At 37.5% G+C, this 27,123-nt stretch overlaps 1 protein-coding gene and 1 long non-coding RNA gene across 2 annotated transcripts in view; one reads left to right on the top strand and one right to left on the bottom strand.

Annotated features, from left to right (window-relative positions):
- Window positions 1-730: 730 nt before the first annotated feature.
- On the top strand, window positions 731-5,668 carry LOC310726920. Its single transcript, XR_014533869.1, has 3 exons — window positions 731-767; window positions 3,269-3,362; window positions 5,351-5,668. It is a non-coding gene; the product is annotated as an uncharacterized lncRNA (long non-coding RNA).
- A 236-nt stretch (window positions 5,669-5,904) lies between these two features.
- LOC310726766 (Fc receptor-like protein 5) overlaps window positions 5,905-27,123 on the bottom strand; it is a 102,035-nt gene continuing 80,816 nt past the window's right edge. The window contains exons 6-19 of the mRNA XM_083542623.1: window positions 20,440-20,712; window positions 18,815-19,102; window positions 16,852-17,139; window positions 12,549-12,843; window positions 11,528-11,859; window positions 10,122-10,397; window positions 8,981-9,229; window positions 8,772-8,891; window positions 8,275-8,331; window positions 8,098-8,148; window positions 7,909-7,980; window positions 7,703-7,786; window positions 7,071-7,126; window positions 5,905-6,701 (exon numbers count right to left, since the gene is read on the bottom strand). Of these exons, the coding sequence (XP_083398749.1) occupies window positions 6,699-6,701; window positions 7,071-7,126; window positions 7,703-7,786; window positions 7,909-7,980; window positions 8,098-8,148; window positions 8,275-8,331; window positions 8,772-8,891; window positions 8,981-9,229; window positions 10,122-10,397; window positions 11,528-11,859; window positions 12,549-12,843; window positions 16,852-17,139; window positions 18,815-19,102; window positions 20,440-20,712 (2,444 nt within the window). The 3' untranslated portion in view covers window positions 5,905-6,698. The remainder of the gene's footprint in view (window positions 6,702-7,070; window positions 7,127-7,702; window positions 7,787-7,908; window positions 7,981-8,097; window positions 8,149-8,274; window positions 8,332-8,771; window positions 8,892-8,980; window positions 9,230-10,121; window positions 10,398-11,527; window positions 11,860-12,548; window positions 12,844-16,851; window positions 17,140-18,814; window positions 19,103-20,439; window positions 20,713-27,123) is intronic.

The following is a 27,123-nucleotide window of genomic DNA, read 5'->3' as shown; positions in this document are numbered from 1 at the left end:
AACAGCGCTGTAAATAGCCGTATAAGCTAATTGCACATGATAATCTTACTGTCTACTTAATGAAACTACTGCTCATTAATGAAATTATTTAACCAATCATGTTTCTAAATTAAGGTTGTTTATGTGTACTAACTGAGTTTACACAACTGGTAGGTATCTGCAGTGAGAACAACAGCACACAATGCACCTTATGTGGCAATGACAACTTATTTTAAGTCTTTCATGCTATGTTTTGTATGTAGCTCGATGTTGTCTTTTTACTGTGTACTGCATCATGACAGTTCCCCCTCTACCACAACAGATGGCGGCATTTCCCAAGGTCTGTGCATCTTCGGGTCAATGAGCACTTCCTGGTTTCATGGCTCTTAAAGTGATAGCAGATTAAATTGACATTTTTTTCCTCAATTACTTAATAAAAAGTTTAACTAGCTTTCCTCTCAAACCCATCTTTACAACTTTTCCCAGTTTTCCATTTTGGGTTTATTGGACTGTGTGCTCAGACTATATCGCCTGGTTGACATTTGTTCATGGTTCAACCCTTCATTGCTCCATTGTTGTGGATTTATTTCTGACTCTACTTATTAAATAACTTTATTATTCTCTAGTCTCTATTCTCATCCTGCATTTGGGTTTCTTTCAATCACCCTCTGATGCTTAACTTTTCATTCCCTTTTACCCCACCAGATGTCGCAAATTATTTCCCGAGTCCCTAATTAGATCCCAGTTTTTTCACGAGTCCTGTTAGCCCTGTATATCTAAATTCCCAGGTTTGTGGACTACTCTGGCTGGTTTGTTGACTTTGTGTGGTCTGTTTTTCCCGAGTTTTATATTTTGGAGTCTTGTGCCTTTTTCTTGAGAGTCTTATTGCAGTGTTTATTTTTTTTCTGTGCATTTGGACAATATGTTTTTTTGTGTATTTTTGATTCTTTTTTTTTTTTTTTTTTTTTTTTACTACCAGAGAAAGACTCTGTTTGTATTTTTGCTGAATTACTGAGTTTTGAGGGTTTTACCTTTTAAATTGTGGAATTGATTGATTTTATATATATATATATATATATATATATATATATATATATATATATATATATATATATATATATATATATATATATATATAGGGGGGGGGGGGGACCAGAGTTTTGGATTTTTGTTTGTACATTTTTTTACATTTCTGAGTCTTTCCCTGCATTTTTCCTGTAGCAGACTGTGCAAAAGCACCTGCCTTTCATGCAGTTGACCCTGGTTTGAGTCTTGATCCTGACAGAATTTATAAGCCATCCTGAAATGGCTGGATTAGCTGTCTGTTAGGTTCAGAGTGCCTGCTGCTCCAGCTACTTGGCTTTTGCTGCAAAAAACCAAGAGACCTTTTGAATGCCCAATCAGGTTTTTTCCACCAAGCCCCTAAGCCCCACTACGGTCATCTCCCAGCATATAGTCCTTAACTCTCTGTGCTATGGGGCACACTATCATGTGCTGACCATGCGCTCTGACCCAGCTTCCTAACATTGCTGAGATATGTGAAGAAAAAATGTCATTGTGTTCAAAAGTATATATGAAAAATATAACACCTTTTTTTCGTTTTAATCTATTACATTGTGGACAAGGTCAGGAATAACATTATACTGCATTTACCACTAGAGGGAGACGAAGACATTTCAGTTTCATTTTTCAATCACTGGCTACAGCATATTGAATTACTTTGGACTTACTGTACACTTGATACTAAACTGTCTCATTAACATGGTGTTTTCTGTGTGTGTGTGTGTGTGTGTGTGTGTGTGTGTGTGTGTGTGTGTGTGTGTGTGTGTGTGTGTGTTTGTGACAGAGAGAGAAAGAGAGGGAGAGAGAGAATTTAAAAATATCCAATCAGCCAATCATGTGGCTCCTGCAAAACTTGTATTTCAGAAATATACATGGATTTTCACACATAGCAGTCTATATAGATCATACACACAAAAGTAAACATTTTATTGATGAGAGGTCAGAGGAGACTGGCCAGACTTAATCGATTCGAAAAGAAGGCTTTAGTAACTTAATATTGTGGCGAAAAAGTGAAATTAAAAGGATTAAAATTATACTGCAGTTACCACTAGAGGGGGCAAAGGAATTTTAGTTTCACTTTCCAGTCACTGGCGACATGTTAATTTCCTCTTCAGAAACTCTTACTGTGTCAACAACACTTTGGGACCAGGCTCTGAACCAAGTGTGTAATCTGTCCAATGGAAGTGCGTAATGTCACCGGCAGGGTGACAAAGCAACCAGTAAATTATAAAAGCACATGCTGTGGAGAGGGCACTAGCTTCTGTTGATCAGGAAGTACTTTGTGTGTTTGTTGGTTCTCCTTCAAAAATGTAAATAGGTAAAAAAGAAAAAGAATGGATAAGAATAAGCAATGTGATACTGCTTGGCCTCCTGCACATGAGCCCCCTGCAGTGGTGACTCAGGACCAGAGGGTTTTCCAGGAGGAGCAATCTGCTGATCAGGGTCACGTGTGCGAGCCTTAGACATGTGGAAGAAACTTGGTTCCTGTCACAGGGCCCTGTGTTGGGGGCTCCTTGTCATCACATAATGTTAACGACAGATGCCGCCCAAGGTCTATGGAAATGGCCCTATCTCTTTTGGCACATCAAGTGCCTGGAGATGCTGGTCATTCTTCCAGCGCTGAAGCATTTCCTCCCAGACCCGAGGAGCCATCATGTGCTCGTCCGTACAGACAAAACATCCGTGGACTCTTACATCAACCATTAGTGGGGTCTGTGCTCTTACATCAACCAAAAGTGTCATTCCCTCTGGGAACCAGGGTTACATACGGAACTTAGAGGCGTTCTTTTAGCCTTGCTGTCAGCTTTTTCCAGTCTGGCTATTCTCCTTTGACCCCTATCATTTACCATGTTTTTCTTTGTGTGTGTGTGTGTGTGTGTGTGTGTCTAATCTTCATAAACTGTTGTGAATGAAACTCCTGGGAGATTTATGAAACACAATTGCATGAGCAGGTATATGTGTTCCTTATAAAATGGACAGCGAGAATAATTATGTACATTTAGACATTTTGGTTGTTTGCAGATAATATATATAAAATGATGATATAATAATTTTAAAAGTCATAGATTTTACAGTCTTAAATGTGTCTTTAGGTGGAAAATGTGAAGAAGAACTACCACATCTGAGTCGATGATAAGTAATATACTGTATACTTTTTTTTCTTTTTGTATGTGTGCATGTGTGTGCGTGTGTGTGTGTCTGTGTGTGTGTAAGTATGAGATCATAGGAAGTGGTACGGCTTTAACACACACCTCTGCTCTGTCACTCAGTCAGTCGTTAGAGGGACAGGATGGAGTTCAGTCCACTCGCTGTGATGTTCTGTGAGTACTTATTTATTTATCTAATTTTTTTCGGGCATATAATAATTATTGTGGATTCTTTCGGATACTTCTGACAATATCGCCTAGATTACACAGACCGTAAAAAACGTCTTCTAATCTTGCATCTTACGTCTAAGGTGAGGAAAACATTGTTGCGACAGATTCATCTAACCAAAGAAAATTGTTATAATTTATTAAACAATTAATGCATAACCAAGACACGAACACACATGCTGTTATGCGGCAGAAACGGAGGCGGAACCCGGAGTACAAATAGGTGCCGTTTAATGAAAGTAAATAGATCTGCACGCAAAACACACCAACATAAGCACACAGCAGTCCTGCATAAATCCCCGTCCAGGGAGATATCCGTGGTACGCCCTGGACGGGCGAGGTCCACAATGTACAGGGACGAACGCATGGAAGGATAGGGATAAATCTGGGGTGCGCTTTGGGAAGAAAGCGCAGCCGTGAAGAGAGTGTGGAGTCCGAAATGGAAAGGAACGTGCAGCCCTATTGGCTGGCAAATGGGAAAATCACCGCAAACAAGGAAGTATCCTAAAACTTACCTTGATGTATGATCTCCCTTCGGATATTGCCGGAAAGTATCTCGCTTCTGACACCAAAACTTCATGCCCAAACGAAACTTAATTCTCGGAGAGGTTTTCCATATGAACTGCGATGCCCGTAGTGCCTTTTCTGATATCAGGGAAGAATCACACAGCACACAGAATCGAGCAATATTCTTCTTCGGTTTATTGCAGGCAACAGAAGTATATATACACATTGGAAAGAAAGCCTGACCTAAAGTTGTTTCCTGTTTGGATAAGAAGATATACTAGCCGGAGATGTGTGAGCCCAGATAAAGACTCCCTGTATACCTTACATACTAACATCATAAATATTCTATAGACAAAGGAATGTTTCTGAACCAGTGTGAGAACTTCTTTTACAAAATGTAATTACGGACAAACCTAAAAGAAAGACAGCTCTCTCACCATAATACAGGGGAAAAAACTCACACCCAACAGAAATGGCAGTCACACCCCTCCTACTGGTGAACAAGAAAACACACATATGTACATATATTTACAACTATATAACACTGAGTATTTACAATCAGCCAGCAAACTTCAACGAGACAAAGGATGGTGTAGATCAATAGCGGGTTTTCACAATACAAGAACTAAATAGCAAAATAATCACAGTGAGATCCGTGAGTGCAGAGAAGAACCTGGACTGGAGTCTCAGATAACACCTGCTCACATAAACACCACAGCCTATACAATGCAATACAATCTGCAAAATACTGCGGGTTATAACACTCGTGAGAAGAGTTAAACACATTTTGTATATCATTGACAGAAAGAAAAAATACGCTGGAAAATATTGTATTTGGTTAAAGTAGATTTAGTGAACACTTCCTGTTTTCGAGAAATAAAGGAGAGAAAGCGGTTAAAAAGTAAAACCTACGTCTTTGTTGCCCTCTAGTGGTAACTACAAGTACAACTGTCATCCTGACTGTTTCCACATTTAATTATTTTTTATTAAAAAATATTTAAAGTACATCTGATCTCCTTATAATCTGAAAAATCTGAACATAGAAAAGAGTTTCTACACACCTGAATGTTTCCAAAGGGATATTATTACCTTAATGTAAAATAGATATTTATTTATAAATTGTTTTATTCACCCCCTGTTCTTTTCTCTGTTGGTACAGTCCTGTCAGTCTGAAACCCACATTGTGACCAAAAAAAAAGATACAGTTTTAAAAAGAAATTTACACTAAAATAAAACTTTAAAAATAAAACCTGAGAAAATGTCAGATGATTTATTGTAAGCAAAGTCTTTTTATCTATTTATTTAAATGATTTATTTCATTATTTTTCCTTTTTGTGCTTCATGGTGTGATGTGAGAAATAAAGAGGGATGATTTTTCTCTATATTACAGGATCTGTATGCAGTTTCCTCATGTTTATGTCATTCAGGTTTGTTAGGTGTGTATGGAGGTGTGGAGCTGCTTTATCCTGCTCATGGCTGTGATCAATATAGAGTTTAATCCCAGGAGCAGTGGATGAGTCCATTACAGAAGATCATACATACAGTAGATTCATTCAATAATTTAGTCCACCTTCCTGACTGTAAAAAAGTAGAAGGGATTCACCTACTGTATAAAGAACAACTCCATTTAAACAGCAGCCTAAACTCAGGATTGAAGCAGGAACTCTGAGATGGCAACATGACCTGCTGCACCACCATCCATCCCTCATAACACCAGTCTCATTAATTCTGCAACTCATCAAATTCCATACATCTCCAAATACATTTATATTTTACTTAAAGATAGAAAAACTGCATTTGTGGTGATGTTGCATTGTTATGATGAGATAATTCAGGTTCTTGGACTCTCACTAAGTCAAGTGGCACCTTCATAGAACTTCTTGGATTTGATTTTAAGGTTTATAAACTGGTTTTGAAAGTGATTAAAAAATATTTTCATAAATACATAAATGGAAGTGAACAAAATAAACCTGGACATAAGTGACAAGTAAAATTATTTTATTTCATGTATAAATTGCAATAGATTCATAAATAGACCAATGAGGACAGTAAGAAAAGTTACCCTTCAAAATAATATCCTGGATTTAAAAACATATCTGTTCATTCAAACATTTGTAAATGTAATTCAGTATTTCCTTTTGCATAACTATGAAACTGAATCCAGCCAAACATTGTTTATTATTTCTGCAGTACTGAACAGTTCAGCTCATTCCACTATTATGGATCAAATGGTTCCCAGCTGTTCCTTTCCATGACCCAACTGGAAGTCCAGATACTGTATAAGCAACAATACAATTGCATATTTGGTACAAAGATTGGTAAGGAATTCCTCCAGTAATATTTGTTCAACCTCCATGTTTGGATTACTGGTGTTGGGCTCCACATATCAAGGAGCATCTGAGTGAAGAACTTCTCCAGTCAGTAGAGCCTCTTAGGCAGGTCCTACTCTCTGGGAATGTTAAAGTGATAAGGGCAAGGAAACAAGTTGATGGGGTGTTTGATCATTAGAATCTTCAGAATGACTTCCAGGGCCTGAATTTTTTTTATTTACACACATCCAGTGAAATCCCGATGTTGTGTCTCTCTGAAATGGTGTGATGGTTGATGCAAGCAAGTTCTCAGAAAAAGCCACCAGGTAGCATTAGGTTTAGATCAAAGCAGTTTGGTTTAACAGCAGAGCATTTAAAGGAAAAAACAGACAACAAACACAAACTCAGAGTTTTCCATCTATAAGTTTGATCTCTGTCACTTCATCAGTGTAGACAGACACATGGATCACTGCAGAAAGAGACAATAATACATTTCTCCTGATATTGATATTAATGATGGTACAAATTATTCAACAGTTTGGATCAATATTACAGACTACAGCAGCAAATCAGTAGACTATTCATCTTGTTAGTATTTTTCATGTTTATAATTTACTATGACATAATTGACCAAGTAGAATGAGAAGAGAAAAAGTTGTGTAGATACAAAAATAACATGTATGTAGGTTTTTGTTTATCTGCATATGTAAACAATCATTTGAATGTTTTTGTAATTGTCTTTCTAACTGCCTTTTCTACATAATGCACCTTTAAATATGTTTTTCACTTCATGGTGTGTGGATCGTCTTTAAAGCTTTATAAATGTGATGAGTTTTACCTTCATGTTCTGATGCAGTTCTGAGTAAACAGTATCATCACCCACACTGGTCTTTTCTACTCGGGAGCAAAAAACAAATCATTCATTTACTGAAAAATTACAGATCATCTACAGCACTGTTAAATTTTCAAGTCTGATTGGACAGGAGGTGTTTTAAACCACATTTTTTGTGTTATTGGTTTTATATTAACAATTTGTTCACATGAACTTGCAAGAACAGGAGTTTTCAGGATGTTTATAATTTATGAGGCTGCATTTTCCTATTAATGTAGAGAGAAGGAAAAGAGAGGCCTAAACAATAACAGTTTATAGCTGCAATACTGAAAGTGAGAACAGGAAACAACTTGCTCTGTATAATTTCCCACTGTGTAATTTCACTATAAGTAATAGAAAAAAATTACCTATAGTTTGATAATTAATTAAAACTTGAAGTAGTAAATACTGTCTGTGTTATAAAGAGAATAAAACACTTGCTATTATATAAAAATAAAATCTTCACTTTACACTATTCTGTTGGTGACTTTTTCTTTGTAGCAGCACCAAACAGAGTGTTTTATTACATCATTACATAAAACAATAACACTGTGCAGGTGATCAATAATACAGAATAAATGTTCTTTATTTATCTTTACCTTGTGCTCTTCTCTCTTTTTTCATGGGTTTTAGTTGAATCTCAGCGTAAGTCACATCATTCATGCCGAGTTCAGCATCAGCACCTGCAGTAGCAGAGAACAAAACCATCTCAATGATCTTCAGCAGTATAATACATGACTGAATGTGATTACTTTCTTACTGTTCTAAATGAAAAATGTAATGAAAATTGGCATTAAAACACTACCATTGTTCTTCTTTGCCTTCTTTTTCTTCATGACCTGTGCGTAAGTGTCACTGCTTTCAGCTGCAGCTTCATCTGAACACAGTGCAGTGTGTTAATCACTACAAGATACTGCTTTACTTTACTACTACACTGTAAAGAGTAAATCAATACTTAATGCAGGAGAAAAAGTCTGAAATGAAATAAAGCTACCTGTTCCACTCGTATCTGCCTGATCCACAGCGGCATAAAGGTTTTCATTTCCTACAGAAATCAGAGCGAAATTTCTAAATATAATATCTGACATGTTCATGAAGTTAAATTACAGTAACAGTAAGTATTTTAAACGAACAAATGCAGAAATAATCAGTTACTGAGACAGAATCTGACCAGTCTGAAGTGGTTTGTGTCCTGACTGAGATTCCTGATTGGATTCCTGTTGTTTTTCTATAAAGAGAGAGAGAGAGAGAGAGAGAGAGAGAGAGAGAGAGAGAGAGAGAGAGAGAGAGAGAGACAGAGAGAGAAAGAGAGAGAAAGAGAGAGAGAGAGAGAGAAGAGAGAGGAGAGAGAGAGGAGAGAGAGAGAGAGAGAGAGAGAGACAGAGAGAGAAAGAGAGAGAAAGAGAGAGAAAGAGAGAGAGAGAGAGAGAAGAGAGAGGAGAGAGAGAAGAGAGAGAGGAGAGAGAGAGAGAGAGAGAGAGAGATTATAGATCTGAAGATGTAGTACAGTAAATAATAACACTTTAAACTACACAGAAAGACCACAAAAGATCCAATGTACAGTAGAAACAGGAACAAATAATAATTGTGGATAATTCTAATAACAGAAAGATAAAACATCTCTGAACTGCATAAACTACAGTAAAATCATATTTTACAACTTATTACCTTTCTTCATTTTGTAGAACCACAGCAGAATCATTAAAATCACCAAAACAATGAACAAAAAGACCAAAATCAGTCCAACAGTCACTCCCACTGATCCAACACCGGGTGTAGAATCTGAGCCTGAAAAAAACATTGCACCTATAAACTTATAAAACCTATAAACATTATAAAATAAAACTGATAGGATAAATATAAAATGGATTTCTCACGTCTGACTGAGATCCAGCTTCTCAGTGACGCTCCTCTCTCTGGGTGTTTACAGTGGTAGAAACCTTCATCTGACTTTGAGACTTTATGGATGATCATCTCTCCTGTAGTCTGGTTCTGGACGACTGATCCATCTTTATAGAAATCAGCTCGGAGGTTTGAGGGATTTGTGTTACGATATAAACAGTGTAGAGTCAGAGGATGTCCCTCAGTCACAGGATGAACAGGACTCTCCAGGATCACATCACCATCTAGAACAAAAGAAAATCACATTTACAATATAAAAAAGGAAGATATAATAGATTAATAATGGCCTTGTATCTTTAATAAAAAGCGGTATTTTGGCACAATCTGTAACTAGGACTGGAGAAGTCCCTGATGCTGCTGTTTGCTCTGTACAGATATCTACTGTAGTGAAGAAGCTCAGTTTCACACTAAACTAATACTAACATCTGATGTGCTTCTTCAGACTAGTGGATGTTGTACTAATGAACAGATGACAGAAAAATGAAAGTGATCTGGAAATATTTCATAATTAATGATGAAAATAAAGCAGACTGTAAACTGTGTTGTGTGAAAATATCAAGAGGAGAAGCTGCAGCATCTTCTACAATACATGTAACTTAACAAAACACATGATGCTGTTTAAATCTAATGTTTAATAGAGTGTGTGAGGCGACACTACTGAGTGTGTAGAGCAGCATCAGTGAACATGCAAGAATGAAGGAGTGAAGAGTGTGTGCAGAGAAACAGGTTAAAAACAGGTTTCTACCTACACTCTACATTACAGACTCAATTTAAATATCATAACATTAAACATAAATGAATTAGTGGCAGTAATCACCATAAACAGAGAGAAATCACATGTTCTCTGATGTCCCTGATTGATTATCAGTAATTGATTAATTGTATTATCATTATCAGTGTGAGTATGTAAGTGAACTTGTAGTCAGTTTGGAAATCATGACTTACACACGTCCATACTCAGAATTACACAATAATATTTACTAATAAAAGTAGAGAGAAATAAATCAATTTCCTCTTGAACAGTTTGTTGAATTGTAAACTACTGATGTTCTGAATATTCTGTAATAAAACATTTCTCTTTCTCTTTAACAGTAAACACACTACATGAAGACTCACCATGAACTGTGATGTTGACAGGATTACTGTTTTCTCCAGATTCAGACTCACACCAGTAAACTCCAGTGTAGGATGTGGAGAGGAAGCTGATGATACATGTAGATCCTGTAACTGATCCCCACTGTAAACAATCTAACACTCCTTCACTGTCTGTGTATCGTCTCACTGTCCATCCAGTAGAGTTACTCTGGTCCTCACAGCTCAGTGAGAGAGAGTCACGAGTAAAGTGTTGAGTTCTGCTGGGACTGATGATCAGAGACACTGGAGGAGATTCACCTTCAACACAGAAGAAACACAAATAAATATATGTACAAATTGTAATGCAATGAGGATCCAAGTGTGTGTGTGTGTGTGTGTGTGTGTGTGTGTGTGTGTGTGTGTGTGTTTAGAATGATGTTTATTATTTGATAATCAAAGCCACAGTCCACAACATGAGACAAAACACACACAGGTTTAATATGGAATAATCATCATTATAAAAGCTGCAAAACACCAAATGTTAAATATAAAGAACAAAAGAAAATCTGTGAAAAAAAATAATATTGAAAAGGCATAATTAAATAAAAGACAGAATTTAGAACAGAGAATAAACACTAATTAGACATAACATTATGACCACCTGCATATTATTATGTTGGTTCCCTTTTTGCTGCTAAAACAGTCGTGACCCATCGATCATTAGCAGCATGAACTTCTTCAGCAGTTTGAGCTACAGGAGCTCGTCTGTTGGATCGGACCACACGGACCAGCCTTCACTCCACACGTGCATCAATGAGCCTCGACCGCCCACGACCCTGTCGCCGGTTCACCACTGTTCCTTCCTTGGAGCACTTTTGATAGATTCTGACCACTGCAGACCAGGAACATCTCACAAGAGCTGTAGTTTTGGAGACGCTCTGACCCAGACGTCTAGACTTCACAATTTGTCAAACTCATTCTAATCCTTACACTCGCCCATTTTTCCTGCTTCTAACATCAACTTTAAGAAAACAAAATGTTCACTTGCTGCCTTATAAATAAATCCACACACTAACAGGTGCCATGATGAAGATCATCAGTGTTCTTCACTTCACCACTCCTAATGTAATGTCAAAATTATGCCTGTATATATTGTATATTTATATATTGTATGGTGTATATTTATTACTCTTATACTTTTTAAACAAATTTATCAGTTCATTTAGAAGATAAACCAGAGGATATTAATATAAACAGTGTTTAAGGTTAAAATAGGAATAGAAGCACATGATCAGGGATCACATCTGCTCAGAATTGTTGCGCAAGGTGAAATTGTACTTGTGTCATTTAACCACCTCATATACATTAACAGATCAATAATAAATATACTTCATATACTTATATATTTATTTCTCTGATACTATTTAAAACCAGTTCATGTTCCTCACCAGAGATCCATAGTGGCTGTGGATTGCTGTACAGTGTGTGACTGACTGGTTCTCCTCTCTCTCCTCTACACACATAAACTCCTGTGTGATGAAGAGCAGAAGGACTGAGAGTGTAGGAGCCTCCAGATCCTCTGCTGCTGTCTGAGAGAAGCTCCACATACATGATAGAGTCATGATGAATGTGTGTTGCAGTTACACCGTCTCTGTAGGGAACAACTGTGTACCAGCTGAATGTCCAGTCTGTAGAGGAGTCTGTAACCTCACAGCTTAGAGTCACTGAGTCTCCTTCAGTCAGCCAGTTCTGTGGAGATACACTCAGTACTGCCTGTAGTCTCTCTGTTACACAGGAAATACAAAGTTTTTACTCAGCAGACTCTTTGTTATATGTTGTGGCTCCTTTAAGAGCAGAGCGGCATTATGGGAACAGTCTGCCGCCAGATTTTTCATGAGTACTGCATGTGTGCAGGACCGATGATTATTATTTCTGTTGATTATTTAAATATCTTCTGATTAGCAAGTAACACTGATGCCAGTAGAATAAAGCATGAGCAGTGGAACGTGACCTGTCTGTGTTTTGGCTGATTTCTGCTGTAACTCGAGTTCAGCGAACGATCCCTTGACCCTGACTCAACGCCTTACCAGTTACACACACTTTCATAAATAAAACTTTAAAGCTATAAAGATGAATGTTATTAATCTTTGTTACAAAGCGCTGATACAAAACTTCACCATAACAACTGCATGTGTTTTTTTTATATAAGTGCAGAATTTGATCAGAATCCAGAATTTAAATTGTGATTTATTAAAATAATTTCTGCATTTCTCTGTTTCCATACAGACATAAACATGTTTATAAGAGATTATGACTGTGTTCATTAATTTTAGGGTGGTTTATTAATAATACCTGCTCTTCAAGATTATTTACAACATTATAGAATAACATGGAATTGCAATAAATATGAAATATTTGTTATTTAAAATTTTGTTCAACATAAAACCTGTTAAAGTTTTAAATCATCACATTCCTTTTACTGTAATCTGAACAGGTTCACTGAGCTCTGTGTAGTAGTAGTAGTTATTGTAGTACGCATGGTATTTGAAGTAGTTTCTTGTGCGTGCACGACACTGGTACTCTGTTTCTCCTGCATTATTGACTGTCACTTTTAATGAGTTTGCTGGTTTTTGCTGTATTTGCTGATTACTATAATAATAAAAAAACTCCCATCCAGTACCCTGCAGCTCACAGCTCAGAGTGACGGTGTCTCCAGTGGAGATGAAGTTCTGAGGATTCACTTCCACAGTCAATTTGGGTTTAGCTGTTAGTATGAAATGATGAAGGTGTCAGAGCTGATTTTCACATTAGTGATACTATGTTTACATATAAACATGTTAACATACAATATATTTAATATATAATTCAAAGTTTATGTTGTACATATGCTACAAATGTTTGATTTTTGACCACTAGGGGTCGCTAAATAATTACGAGAGGTCACCCAGTGCACTTTTTTTTTCCAATTAATGAATATGATTATATGATTTATAACAGCACAATATATACATTAATTCTGAATATTTCTAAAATAATTCATACATAAAATATTAATGTTGAGACGTTTTTGCAGCATATTGCGAGAGTGGGAACGTACAGACGTAGCTCTAATATGAAGCAGCAAAGAGAAAATATGGCATAAATATTTATAAAAATAAATGCGCTAAAATCAAAACAAGGACTTATTTGGACAGTAATTTTGAATTCAGTTTTATTGAAGCAATGTACAAGGTGAGATTTTAGTGTGTGTGATCTGTATCCAATTTTCAGACCCAGAGTCCAAATTAAATAACATTTAACTAATACATAAGAGCTTAATTCAATCAGGAATCCAAGAAAAGACACGCAAAACATGCATATCTTAAAATAAGCAAATAGTTTTTACGTAACATAATCTAAAAAAGAAAATCCAGAAATCACAATGTATGATTTTTTTTAACTATTTATTTGTATGATGCAGCTGCAAATAAGTATTTGAACACCTGAGAAAGTCAATGTTAATATTTGGTACAGTAGCCTTTGTTTGCAATTACAGAGGTCAAACGTTTCCTGTAGTTTTTCACCAGATTTGCACACACTGCAGGAGGGATTTTGGCCCACTCCTCCACACAGATCTTCTCTAGATCAGTCAGGTTTCTGGCCTGTTGCTGAGAAACACAGAGTTTAAGCTCCCTCCAAAGATTCTCTATTGGGTTTAGGACTGGAGACTGGCTAGGCCATGCCAGAACCTTGATATGCTTCTTACAGAGCCACTACTTGGTAATCCTGGCTGTGTGCTTCGGGTCATTGTCATGTTGGAAGACCCAGCCTCGACCCATCTTCAATGCTCTAACTGAGGGAAGGAGGTTGTTCCCCAAAATTTTGCAATACATGGCCCCGGTCATCCTCTCCTTAATACAGTGCAGTCGCCCTGTCCCATGTGCAGAAAAACACCCCCAAAGCATGATGCTACCACCCCCATGCTTCACAGTAGGGATGGTGTTCTTGAGATGGTATTTATCAATCTTCTTCCTCCAAACACGTTTAGTGGAATTATGACCCAAAAGATCTATTTTGGTCTCATCTGACCACATGACTTTCTCCCATGACTCCTTTGGATCATCCAAATAGTCATTGGCAAACTTAAGACGTGCCTGGACATGTGCTGGTTTAAGCAGGGGAACCTTCCGTGCCATGCATGATTTCAAACCATGACGTCTTAGTGTATTACCAACAGTAACCTTGGAAACGGTGGTCCCAGCTCTTTTCAGGTCATTGACCAGCTCCTCCCGTGTAGTTCTGGGCTGATTTCTCACCTTTCTTAGGATCATTGAGACCCCACGAGGTGAGATCTAGCATGGAGCCCCAGTCCGAGGAAGATTGACAGTCATGTTTAGCTTCTTCCATTTTCTAATGATTGTTCCAACAGTGGAGCTTTTTTCACCAAGCTGCTTGGCAATTTCCCCGTAGCCCTTTCCAGCCTTGTGGAGGTGTACAATTTTGTCTCTAGTGTCTTTGGACAGCTCTTTGGTCTTGGCCATGTTAGTAGTTGGATTCTTACTGATTGTATGGGGTGGACAGGTGTCTTTATGCAGCTAACGACCTCAAACAGGTGGATCTAATTTAGGATAATAAATGTAGTGGAGGTGGACATTTTAAAGGCAGACTAACAGGTCTTTGAGGGTCAGAATTCTAGCTGATAGACAGGTGTTCAAATACTTATTTGCAGCTGTATCATACAAATAAATAGTTTAAAAATCATATATTGTGATTTCTGGATTTTTTTTTTAGATTATGTCTCTCACAGTGGACATGCACCTACGATGACAATTTCAGACCCCTCCATGATTTCTAAATGGGAGAACTTGCAAAATAGCAGCGTGTTTAAATACTTATTTTCCTCACTGTATATACAGTACAGACCAAAAGTTTGGACACACCTTCTCATTCAAAGAGTTTTTTTTATTTTCATGACTATGAAAATAAACAACCGGTCGAAATGCGAAAAGGTCGAAGAGCGAATGTAATTATCCTATAAGAAATATTGGAAAACCAATTAATCCGTTCTCGACCTCCACCGATACCCATTTATTAACACTTTTTGCCCTGTTTTTAGCAGTATTAATACCGGTACATATATAATACTGTATATAATTGTTATGCAGCGTAATTAACCGGAGTACAGTTTGCTTTGGTTTAACGAAAACACGGAAAGTTTAACACAAAAACACACACACACACACACACACACACACACACACACACACACACACACACACACGGCAGTCCATAGAATCCAGACGAACGAGAGAGAGAGATATCTGTGGTACACCCTGGAGAGGCGAGGTCCATGGACGAACACAGCCGTGGAGAGCGTGTGGAGTCCGGAAAGGAAGAAACGCATAGGAATACGTGTGACAGGGAAAACACAGACAAACATGCAGCAAACACCTTCACATACCAACAATAACTCACAATGAGTGTGGCTGAATGAGGGGTTTATATAGGAGCTGGGGATGAGTGAATAATGACCCCCAGGTGTGCATTGTTGAATCCTGGGGCTTGAGGGAAAGCGGAGGTTTTGACAGCCGCCGAAGGGGGCGTGGCAGGTGATTTCTGACAATAATATAGTACAGTAAAAAGTATGAATTAAAAACATGACAAAAGTAACAAAAAAAATGCTCCATGTGGGTCGGGGTAAAAAATTTCGGTCGAAAAACTGTTCGCGAAGCGAAAAAGTCAATGTCCGAGCCAGTCTATAAGCGGGGTACCACTGTATATATATATATATATTTTATTATTATTATTTTTTTTAATCTCGATTTATCAGTTTATTTAATGTCATGTTGGAGAAAAACCCTGATGAATAAACTTCTCTGTTCTTTTCCAAATAAAATGTAACACCTGTGTAGCATCCCCAGCTGAACAGATACACTTTACTCTCTTGAAACTGATGTTTATTAAGGATTTTAATGTCCAAAATAAAGCACCGTAAAAGCTGAATAAAAACACAAAACATACAAAGTGACGAAATAAAACTCACATAGCTACAAACAACACATTTGAACTGAAAACACACAACAATCATAATGTTAACAAAATAATAATACACCTTATTATGCTTAAAACAACAATTACAATTAATGCTCCAATCTCTATATAGCAAAATCAGCACGTGAAATGCTAACCTGCATACATACATTAGCGACCTGCTAAGCATTAACCATTAGCTTCAATGGAGATGCGAAAATAAACATTTCAAAACCACCAAATTTCCCACACAAATGAAATTAAAATGATACCTTGTGCCCTTCATCAGCCAGGAGCTAAGAGGCAGGAAGAAACCCTTTAAAGAACGCGTGTTTGACACCAGCACAGCCAAAAGTCCACCTTTCCTTTCGTTAACAAATCAGACTGCCATTTCACGTAACCAAATTCACTAATGTCCCACAGCGCCATACATCACCACACTGCCCTCTATTGGACGGAGGTCAAGTGTCCGTGATTGGAAGATTTAATGGTCATTTACAACCTGTATACACTAGTTTGTATCTCACATACAAAAGTGAATTTCTACCTGATAAACACATATTTCACTTCTGTACATACTTTACTTTGCCTTGTTAGATTTTATTACAAATAGGGAAACAGATACCAAATACCTTTTAAACATATTTCATGCATTACTCAAAATATTATGGACAAAATGCAATTAATAATAATTAGTAATAATTGTGCAATCGTTTTAGTCACATTTCTAAAATAGTTAAAAACACAAAGAATCATGAAATACCTGCTGCTGTAATGGTGACAGAATCACTGAGTCTTGTGTAGACGTAGTTGTAGTTGTTATAGTTGTTGATGATTGTCCTGATTGCACGACACTGATACACTGTTTCTCCTGCAATATCAACTCTCACTCTGAGTGTGTTTGTATATCTGGGTTTATTCCTCTCAAACTGTGAATTTCTGTACCAGAAAAACTCCCATCCAGTCTCCTGCAGCTCACAGCTCAGAGTGATGGTGTCTCCAGTGTAGATGAAGCTCTGAGGATCCACACTCACAGTCAGTTTGGGTTTTTCTGATGGAATAAAATGATGAAGGTGTCAGAGCTGATTTTCACCTAATAACATAAGCAGTAGATTCACATATGAACTTGTCAGAATAAAATTGATTTAAGATCTGATACAAAATCAATGTTGTACATTTATTACAACTGTATGATTTCTTACACGAGTTCTATTCAGTATTTTCTAGATGCTGCCAAACTTTATACAGAGTTTCTATAGTTAGATATGATCATCTAGATAATAAAATAATGATCATTTTAAATAAAATATCACAATAGCAGGATCAGACCACCATCATGAAGAAAATGAAGTTTGATACACATGAAGGTGTTTTGAGGGTCACTGAGTCTCCTGCAGCTCTGAGATACATTCAGTACTACATTTGGTCTCTCTGTTACAGCAAATACACAATAAATGTGAACAATTAGAATCTGTCTGTGAAGCAAATTCACAAACCCTCATCTTACAGTGTAACAGCATGACTGAAGTGTGAGGAATGTGGGTCTCATCTATCTGCTCCCTGTGCAGGTGTATTTATGTGTGGGTCACTTCAGCACCTGTACACCACTGACTCAACTGTGTGAAGTGTCTTTATACCAGCTGTACTGCCAGTTACACACACTTTCATATAATAAAGCATTTAAACTATTATGATGTATGTGATCATGTATATTCAGAATCAACATGCTTTAAGAACAGATGAAAAATCTACAGTTCTATTTGATATAATCTCTATTAGCATGAGCGTTTATGATTGGTCAGCAGTTATAGTTTCTTACAGGAACACTTTCTTTTACACAGTAACTGAGTAACTACAAAAGACCAACTAAACATTCTGATTTGTTCTTATACACTGCTGCTGTACTGGTCTTCATGTGTTCTGTCTTTCAAGTAATAAAACACAAAAATCCAGCTTTTCATGTTACAGAGAAACAATGATACAGAAACTTCTCTGTTCTTGTAAAAAAAATAATCTTCTGACTGTGCATCTTCTAAATTCTGAAAGTGCTGACACTGCAGATTGTCCCTCATTTATTAAAAGGTAAATAGGAATCTTACAGAAAACTTCACCACATTAAAACTTACATTAGTGCTTTTCATTTTTTAGATAAATAACACATTCTAATCTCTTTATTATCAGCTTTAGATTATATGAAGCATCCACAGTACAAATCCCTCTGAATGAGCTGTTACTATAGAAACAGGAGCACATTAGAATAAGAGCACTGGCAGAGCTGCTGTTAGAGAACATTAATCACCTAATCAAATCATTGACCAATCAGAATGCAGAATTAACAGTTACGTGAAATGGTGTTATGAGTGTTTCTGCACTTCTCTGTTTCCATATAGATATAAACATTTATAAGAGATGAGGAACGGGTTACAATGAGTGGTTTATATTTTTGATAAATAAAATAAAACACCTGCATGCAGAAATCTGTGAATCTCTGATAAACACACATTTAACTGTTATACTTCTTTTTCCTTTGCCTTGTTACACATGTTACAGACGGGGGGACAGATGACAAATACTTTAAATTATTTTACGATCATTTGAAAAATTGAGAAGTAACATGGAATTGTAGTAATAATCTTTTTATTCACATAAAATATGTTTTATTCTCACCTTAACCATAACTCTTACCATAAGCCTGCTGAAAAACAAAAGGAAAAATCATGAAATACCTCTTGCTGTAATGGTGACAGAATCACTGAGTCTTGTGTAGACGTAGTTGTAGTTGTTATAGTTGTTGATGATTGTCCTGATTGCACGACACCGATACACTGTTTCTCCTGCAATATCAACTCTCACTCTGAGTGTGTTTGTATCTCTGGGTTCATTCCTCACAAACTGTGAATTTCTGTACCAGAAAAACTCCAATCCAGTCTCCTGCAGCTCACAGCTCAGAGTGATGGTGTCTCCAGTGTAGATGAAGCTCTGAGGATCCACACTCACAGTCAGTTTGGGTTTTTCTGATGGAATAAAATGATGATGGTGTCAGAGCTGATTTTCACTTTACTTGATAAACAGTTGATGGACTGTGCTTTATCATGTGACCGTGTCAAAAATTAAATACTTTTTAACATTTGATACAAAATCTGTGATGTACATGTTTGGCCCGTTAAGTTGTCACTGATGTTTGCAATCTGACTGAATAAGTAAAAACTACTGTAATAATTTATTTGTGATTTTGTTTACTGGCCATTAGATCTACAAATCTGCTGCTCTAAATCCTACCCAGAGAAAAGATCACTTACATTATAATAGGTTATAATAAATAGCTATTAGACAGACAGAGATTGTGTGTGTGTGTGTGTGTGTGTGTGTGTGTGTGTGTGTGTGTGTGTGTGTGTGTGTGTTGTATATATATTATTTACTTTTTTAGTCACACTTTATGTGCTTTATGCTTTACCATGTAACCGTGAAAAATAACAAAATAAAATACTTTTTAACATTTGGTACAAAATCTGTGTTGTACATGTTCGGCCCCATCCGCTCACGTCGTGAGTTTTTCAAGCAATCATAAGGATAAAAACTTTTGAGCTCGGTCCCATGTAAAGGTGGTGGAAGCTTAGTGGTGAAGGCAGTCAACTTAGGATCCAAAGCTTACGAGTTCAAATCCCATCCACACCAAGATACCATTTTTTGGCCCCTGAGCAAGGCCCTTGACCTCATTGCTGCTCAGGTGTGTGAATGAGATAAATGTGTTACTCTGTATAACAGGGTTTCCGCAGGGTGGTGGAATGAACTTCCCCTAGATGTCTGTACAGCAGAGTCCCTGATTATCTTCAAGCGATGGCTAAAGGCCTACCTCTTCCTGAAACACTTAAATTAGCACTTTCCAAGTTTTCTTTGTAGAATTATATCTATATTAAGTTTGTAATCTTGTGTACCAGTGTAGATTTATTCATTACTAGAGATTTAAAGCACTTTTGTACGTCACTGTGGATAAGGGCGTCTGCTAAATGCTGCAAATGTAAATGTTATTGATGTTTTCAGGCTAAAAACTGACTAAATGAGTAAACATTTTCCTTTAATATTTATTAATATCTGCTCTAAATCCCACCCAGAGATAATATTACATTAATTATAATATTCTATAATAAACAGGTACTAGAGAGAGAATCAGAATCAAGTACTCAGACTGATCATGGAATAACATGGACTTTTATTAAATGCATTCACTCTACACGTCTCTCTGAATGACCAGTTACTACACAATCAATAACATATTAAACTGAGTGTAATGTGTTTAATTATCTTGTTATAACACCAAAGCAGTTGGAAAAAAGCAAGAATCATGACGTACCTTTTGCTGTGATCTTGACAGGATCACTGCGCTGTGTGTAGTAGTTGTAGTCACTTCTCCAGCGTGCTGAACACTGATACACTGCTTCTCCTGCATGATTGACATTCACACTGAATGTGTTGGTATCCTTCACTGCATTGCTCACAATCTGTGAATTTCTGTACCAGAAGAACTCCCATACAGTCCAATCCTGCAGCTCACAGCTCAGAGTGATGGTGTCCTCACTGTTGATGAGACTCCAAGGAAATGATCTCAGAGTTAGTTTGGGTTTTGCTGTTGATATAAAATAAAGGCATCAGAGTTGATTTTCATTTTCAACACATGCAGTAGATTCACTGTGCTTTAACATATGATGATGTCAGAATAAAATAGATTTAACTTTTAATACAAAATCCATGTTTAACACTTATGATTTATTATTATAACAAAGTTTTCTACATGAACATTTTCTTTCTTCAAAAGTCTAAAGGTTTTGATAATAAAATGAGAAAAGAATAACCAATAGAATCAATTAGCAATCACTATTTATCACATTAATGAATCTTTATATCTTAAGTAAAAGGTAATTATCACATTGAGGATAAAAATCACCTTGAGCGTGAGTCACTGGTAAAAGTGAAACCAACACTGAAAAGAGAACAGAGACAGAGATCAGAATGTAAACATGAAAATGATTCAGTATATTCATGGAAACAGCACATTGTATCAAACTCACAATATTCATCTGTAGTCACAAAATCTAAACTACCATCTCTCAGAACATTTACACTGCAACTTTATACCTCACCATTCACTCTGCAGAGACACAAAGAGAACATTCACTCACAGTATCACAGGGAGTCGACTGAGTTCCACCCCAACCCTCAATGTTCAATTGATTTTATTCATTCATTCATTCATTCATTCATTCATTCATTCATTCTCAAGTCAAGTCAAGTAGCTTTTATTGTCATTTCAACCATATATAGCTGATGCAGTACACAGTGAAATGAGACAACATTCCTCCTGAACCCAGGTGCTACATAAAACAACATAAAACAACAGTCAGAGAACAGAAGAACACAGGGCCAGGAACTAAGATCCTCGCCACATAAAGTGCATGTGTGCAACTGGTGCAAACAGTGCAAAAGACAACACAGGACAGTGCAGGACAATACACAAAATATAAAAATAAAAATAGCTCCGGGGGTCCCTTACGAGGGAAATATCAAGGTCCGGGACGGAGTAATTTCTCCCGCTTATCCGTAATTCGGGTCGCGGGGGCAGCAGTCTAACCAGGCCCCCCTGCTGCTCCGACGTCACGGACCTTGATATTTCCCTCGTAAGGGACCCCCGGAGCATAGAGGGTTAAGGGCCTCGCTCAAGGGCACAAGAGTGGCAGCTCGGCGATACCAGGGCTTGAACCCCAGACCTTCCGATCGGCAACCCAGCGCCTTAACCGCTGGAGCCACCACTCCCCCACATTGATTTTACCAGCTTTTTAAATGTTATGTTTTATTGCACTCAGTGTTAAGAAAATGGGAAAATACTACAAAGTGCAAATAGAGGCATCTGGAGCAGGATTTTCACTTCCCCTAAATCTGAGAGAAGTATTTTTCTATTTATTTTTAACAATGTACAAATACTGTACTGCCCCCTTGTGGGAAGAGTTATTTGTGTTTTGAGTTTCTAGTGTTTTGTCCACGCAGAGCTACCGTAGTTCAGTTATTCTCCTAACAGTCCTACAGCAAGTCATACTCCAGAGTGTTAAAGTCTGTAAATTAATATTTTGACTCCTAAAAAATATGTCTGTAAGTATTTGTTTGATAGTGATCTTATCTTCAATTAGATACCAAATGTAGTCATTTTAGCATGTTTACTATTTGTAATTTGTAATAAAATATTACTATTACTGTTAGCTTCCCTATGGCATTTTCCATGTATATTAGCATCGTGCTAAGCGCTCGCTAATGAGCTCGTTTTTTGAGGGTTTTGGTTAATTCTAAGCTACTTATTTTATATTTGCATTGTTTATTCCCCCTATTGAGATTGTAATATGCATTCTCTTTGTTTCTGTATGTTACAGTTTTACAGTCCTTCCAGTAAAACACACTAAAAGAGCAAGATGCTTCCTGGTTCCTTATTGGAGACTGTTAGCTGTTAGCGAATCTGAGAATCAGCAAATGGAATGTGATCTCTAGGAGGAAACTGAAGGGGATATAAGGAGAACAGAAAAAAATCTGCAAAGACAGAAATACTTTTAGGGAACTTGGAAAAACCGTGTGTCAGTTAGTTTCTTCTTCATAAGGCTGCACGGTTCACAAAGGACATCCTTAGCATTAAAATACAGAGGTATATAGACAACAACAAAGACCATGAAAGGACAAATAGAAGGGTTGATAATTCACAGACATGAACCCCACCAGTGACAGACATTGTTTGGAGACTATAACAGCAATGTTACAGCATTCTTTTTGTGTGTGTGATATATATATATTTATACAGTGTTGTGCTCGTTACTAAAAAATAGTAACTAGTTACAGTTACTCGTTACTTCATTCAAAAAGTAACTCAATTTCTTTGTTGATTGTTTACACCAAAAAGTAATGCGTTACTGTTAAAAGTAACTTTTTTAGATACTTTTTTAAAGAACGTTCTTTAATGTTCCCATTAATGCCCTTTTATGCGTTATGGTTTATACAAACACAAAACTGACTTAAACACAAAGTCATTTTTAAACACTATTTTATTAAAGTCAGAGCAGCACAAACTGAATATATCACAAGGATTTCTGAAATAAACAACAAAACAAGCTGAATAATAGATTCACAATCAAAAACTAAAGTGGCTTCTGCTGTTGTGTTGAGCTCTTAAACATGTTCCTTTTACAGCTGAAGTATGAAAACGATCAACAATGTAGAACAGAACACCGGGTTAGCTTCTAGCTTCTAGCTTCTAGCATGGAGTTTCTGAAGGAGCTTCAACAGATTGGAGTTGTTGTTTATCGCAGTAGATACGAGCTTCGAACCAGAAAGATACAGCTTACATTTGACTAAAATGTTTTTGTCTTTATACTCAACTAAAGTGAAATAATGAGCATATTTCCCCTTCCAAACTCGTCTTGCTCTCGCCTTGACTCGCCATTACTGCCGCTCAAACCTGAATAAACGGAGACACGCCCACAGTGCGTCTTCTTCATGTTTACAGTGGTTCATCCTCCAATCCTACAATGCGTCTCTGCTGTAAACAGGTTAGACTGTAGGCTACACTGGTACTGGCAGAGGTACTGCTAGTCTGCATTTGCCACTTTTACATCTTTTTTTACACCACTTGTGGCACCTCCTTGTGCAGGTATTAAGCAAAGCAGTGCCTTTATTAAATTACATTTTTTATTATTTTTTTTTAAATAAGCTTTACTTGAAATGGTGCACTACAACATTAATTGCTATACTATTTGTGCACGCCTCTTTTTTATTCACTGACCACCATCATTTTTACAGAAAACCAGAAACCACCTTTGCTAAGGGATGCTATAGAGATGATGTTCCTAATAAAATGGCTAGTGAGGGGATCTCCACTGGCTTTGAAAAGGCCAATAAGTGTCAGTGGAGCTGAAGATGTCGAGCATATCAACAGTTAAAATGTAAAAAATGTGTTGTTGCTTTTGCACATCCATCTTCACACCTCTTGCAGCTCTTTACAGCTGATTTTGCAACACTGCATTAAAATAGATCAAACCCCACCACAAACTGTCTCCACTACGTGCGTTTACAAGAATAAGGAGGACTGTTTGTTTCTGCACAAGTTATTAATCATTAGTGTTTAATCTAAAGTGTTGTGCATTAGTTTGGTATCAGTGCGTATTAGATTAAACTTGCTGGACTGAGATATTTTACTACACAGGAAAATAGAAATGAAGGTCATAGGGCATGTTACAATCGTTTTTTAAAGATTTTCTGTGCACAAAAAAGACCACCAGAGTCTCACCACATCAGCAGAAATACATTTCATATAGTCACAACCATGATTTCCTAATGTGAAACATCAAACTCTATGCAGTCATTTTCTTCAGCATGTCAAACGATCACATGAGGCATCACTGAGCAGCAGATAACAACAGAACACGGAAGATCAGATACAGAGTTCAACATTACAGACTCATTTACACTCATTAGATTAGTTAACTATCATAGTCTAGCAAGTAGATACACATCAAACTAATCCCAGCACATAAATATGAAAACACTGATCACCTGAACAGTTTAAATACAAACACTGTCCAAATCACACAATAATCTCATCACTCAGGACATTCAGACTGAAGATGAATAACTTTATATTCCACCACTCGCTATAATGAAGACACAAAGAGAACATTTACTCACAGAACATCACAGTAAGTGAACTGAACTCCATTCTGTCCATCTAATGACTGACTGAGTGACAGAGCAGTGGTGTGTGTTAAAGCCTTAACACTTCCTGTGTAACCATTTAAACACACACACAAACAAAATTATTTAGTTTCTGTTCCTGTTTTAAGTTATATGACGAAAGCTATACTTTTTTATTTTGCTATGATCATCATAAATGTCCTTTATATGCCCACTGTCCACTTAAACATGCTTTAACATACAGCAATCCAATCAGCCAATCACGTAGCAGCAGCACAATGCATAAACCCCTGCAGTAACTTGCTTCAGAAAGCTGCTGGAATTTTCACACACAATAGTCTATATAGATTACACAAGCAAAAGGAAAAGGCCTGTTGATGAGAGAGGTGAGAGGAGAACGGCCAGACTGGATCAAGCTGATAAACTCCTCAATCGGGACATTCAGACTGCAGATGAACAACTTAATACACCACGACTCTCTTAAATAAAGACACAAAGAGAACATTTACTCACAGAACATTACAGCAAGTGGAATGAACTCTGTCCTGTCCCTCTAATGACTGACTGAGTGACAGAGCAGTAGTGTGTGTTAAACCTGTACCCCTTCTTGTGTTTGTACAAAAAAATAAAAAGAGAGAGAGAGAGAGAGAGAGCGAGAGAGAGGTGCATGCACACACAGAGTGTATGTGTTTCCTGTTTTAAGAGTCACATTGCATATGCTATAATGCAGCAATTAAGTCATCAAATCAAATAAACCAATTATATGGTAGCAACACAATGTATAAAGTCATGCAGTAATTAGTATTTTAGCAATCTCCTGGAACTTTTACACACAGCAGTCTGTATAGTTCACAAACACACACACACACACACACACACACACACACACACACACACACACACACACACACACACACACACACACACACAAAACTCCTTGTTGATTATAGAGGTCAGAAGAGAATGGCCAGACTGGATCGAGCTTACAGGAAATCTACTTCTTCTTCTTTCGGCATCACAGCAGATCATACATCTCCATACCCCCCTGTCCTCTACATCTGCCTCTTTTAAACCAACTATTTGCATGTCTTTCCTCACCACATTCACGAACCTCCTCCTTGGCCTTCCTCTTTTGCTCCTTCCTGGTGACTCCATCCTCAGCAGTCTCCTACCGATATACCCAATGTCACTCCTCTGTACATGTCCAAACCATCTCAATCCCGCTTCCCTCACCTTGTCTCCAAAACATCTCCTTGTTCTCCACGCTGCCTACACACACTCTTTTCTTCACTTCTGTAACATACTTTATTGCTTTGCACTCTCGACCCAGGTACCTAAACTCCTCCAAGTCTTTTCCCTGCAACCGCACCACTCCACTGCCCTCCTTCTCATTCACACAAATGTACTCTGTCTTACTCCTACTGACTTTCATTCCCTTTCTCTCCAGCACGTACCTCCACCTCTCCAGGCTCTTCTACCCCTGCTCCCTACTTTTACCACAAATCACAATATTATCCGCAAACTTCATTTTCCATGGAGACTCCTGTCTGACCTCATGCGACCACCTGTCAATCACCACTGCAAACAGAAAAGGGCTCAGAGCCGATCCTTGATGCAGTCAAACCTCCACACATCATCCAACCTTCTCTCTCATTTTCCTCATTCATCAGCTGCTCAAACAGCAACAGTTAACAAGCTAACAGGTAGTGGTAATTTTGCATGTCCACCTTCACACCTCCTGCAGCTTCTCACAGCTGAATTTGCAGCATTACATTAAAATAGAACAAACCACACCACAAACTGCCATTTTGCCTGTTCAGGGTGTTTACAGGAATAAACACACTGCAGTTATTACTCTTCTCTTTAACACAGAGAGGTAACTACTAATTAGTAATTCATCTAACCATGTCTTCTTTTGAATTCTATGCAGTTTCAGTTACCTTTCCAATCAACCCCTTTATCCTCATCTACCGACTACTGGTTCTCTTGGAGACTTCTTAGAAGAGATGGACACACTCCTCAGTACGTTCCCTTCTGACAGCACCCCTCTTACAGTTCTTCGGTCTTCTTGCCTACTGACTTTTCTAAATGCCTCCTTTTTGACATTTAACATCTGCCCTCCCTCACACAAGGAAGAAAATGTCCTGGACCTGGTTTTTACTCACCCTACCCCAGCTACAGACATGACTGCTACCCCATTTCAGATTTCTGATCACCTGGTTTCCTTTACAATCACTTTTCCTTTCATACCTAAAATTTCCAGCATATCTCGTGTCCATCCTAACCTCCACTTCATATCTCCCTCCTCTCTAGC

This window comes from Silurus aristotelis (genome assembly GCF_946808225.1).
Source record: "Silurus aristotelis genome assembly, chromosome: 5".
Taxonomy (NCBI): Eukaryota; Metazoa; Chordata; class Actinopteri; order Siluriformes; family Siluridae; genus Silurus; species Silurus aristotelis.
Note: the sequence above shows the minus strand (reverse complement) of the source record. Positions and strands in the feature narration are given on the sequence as shown.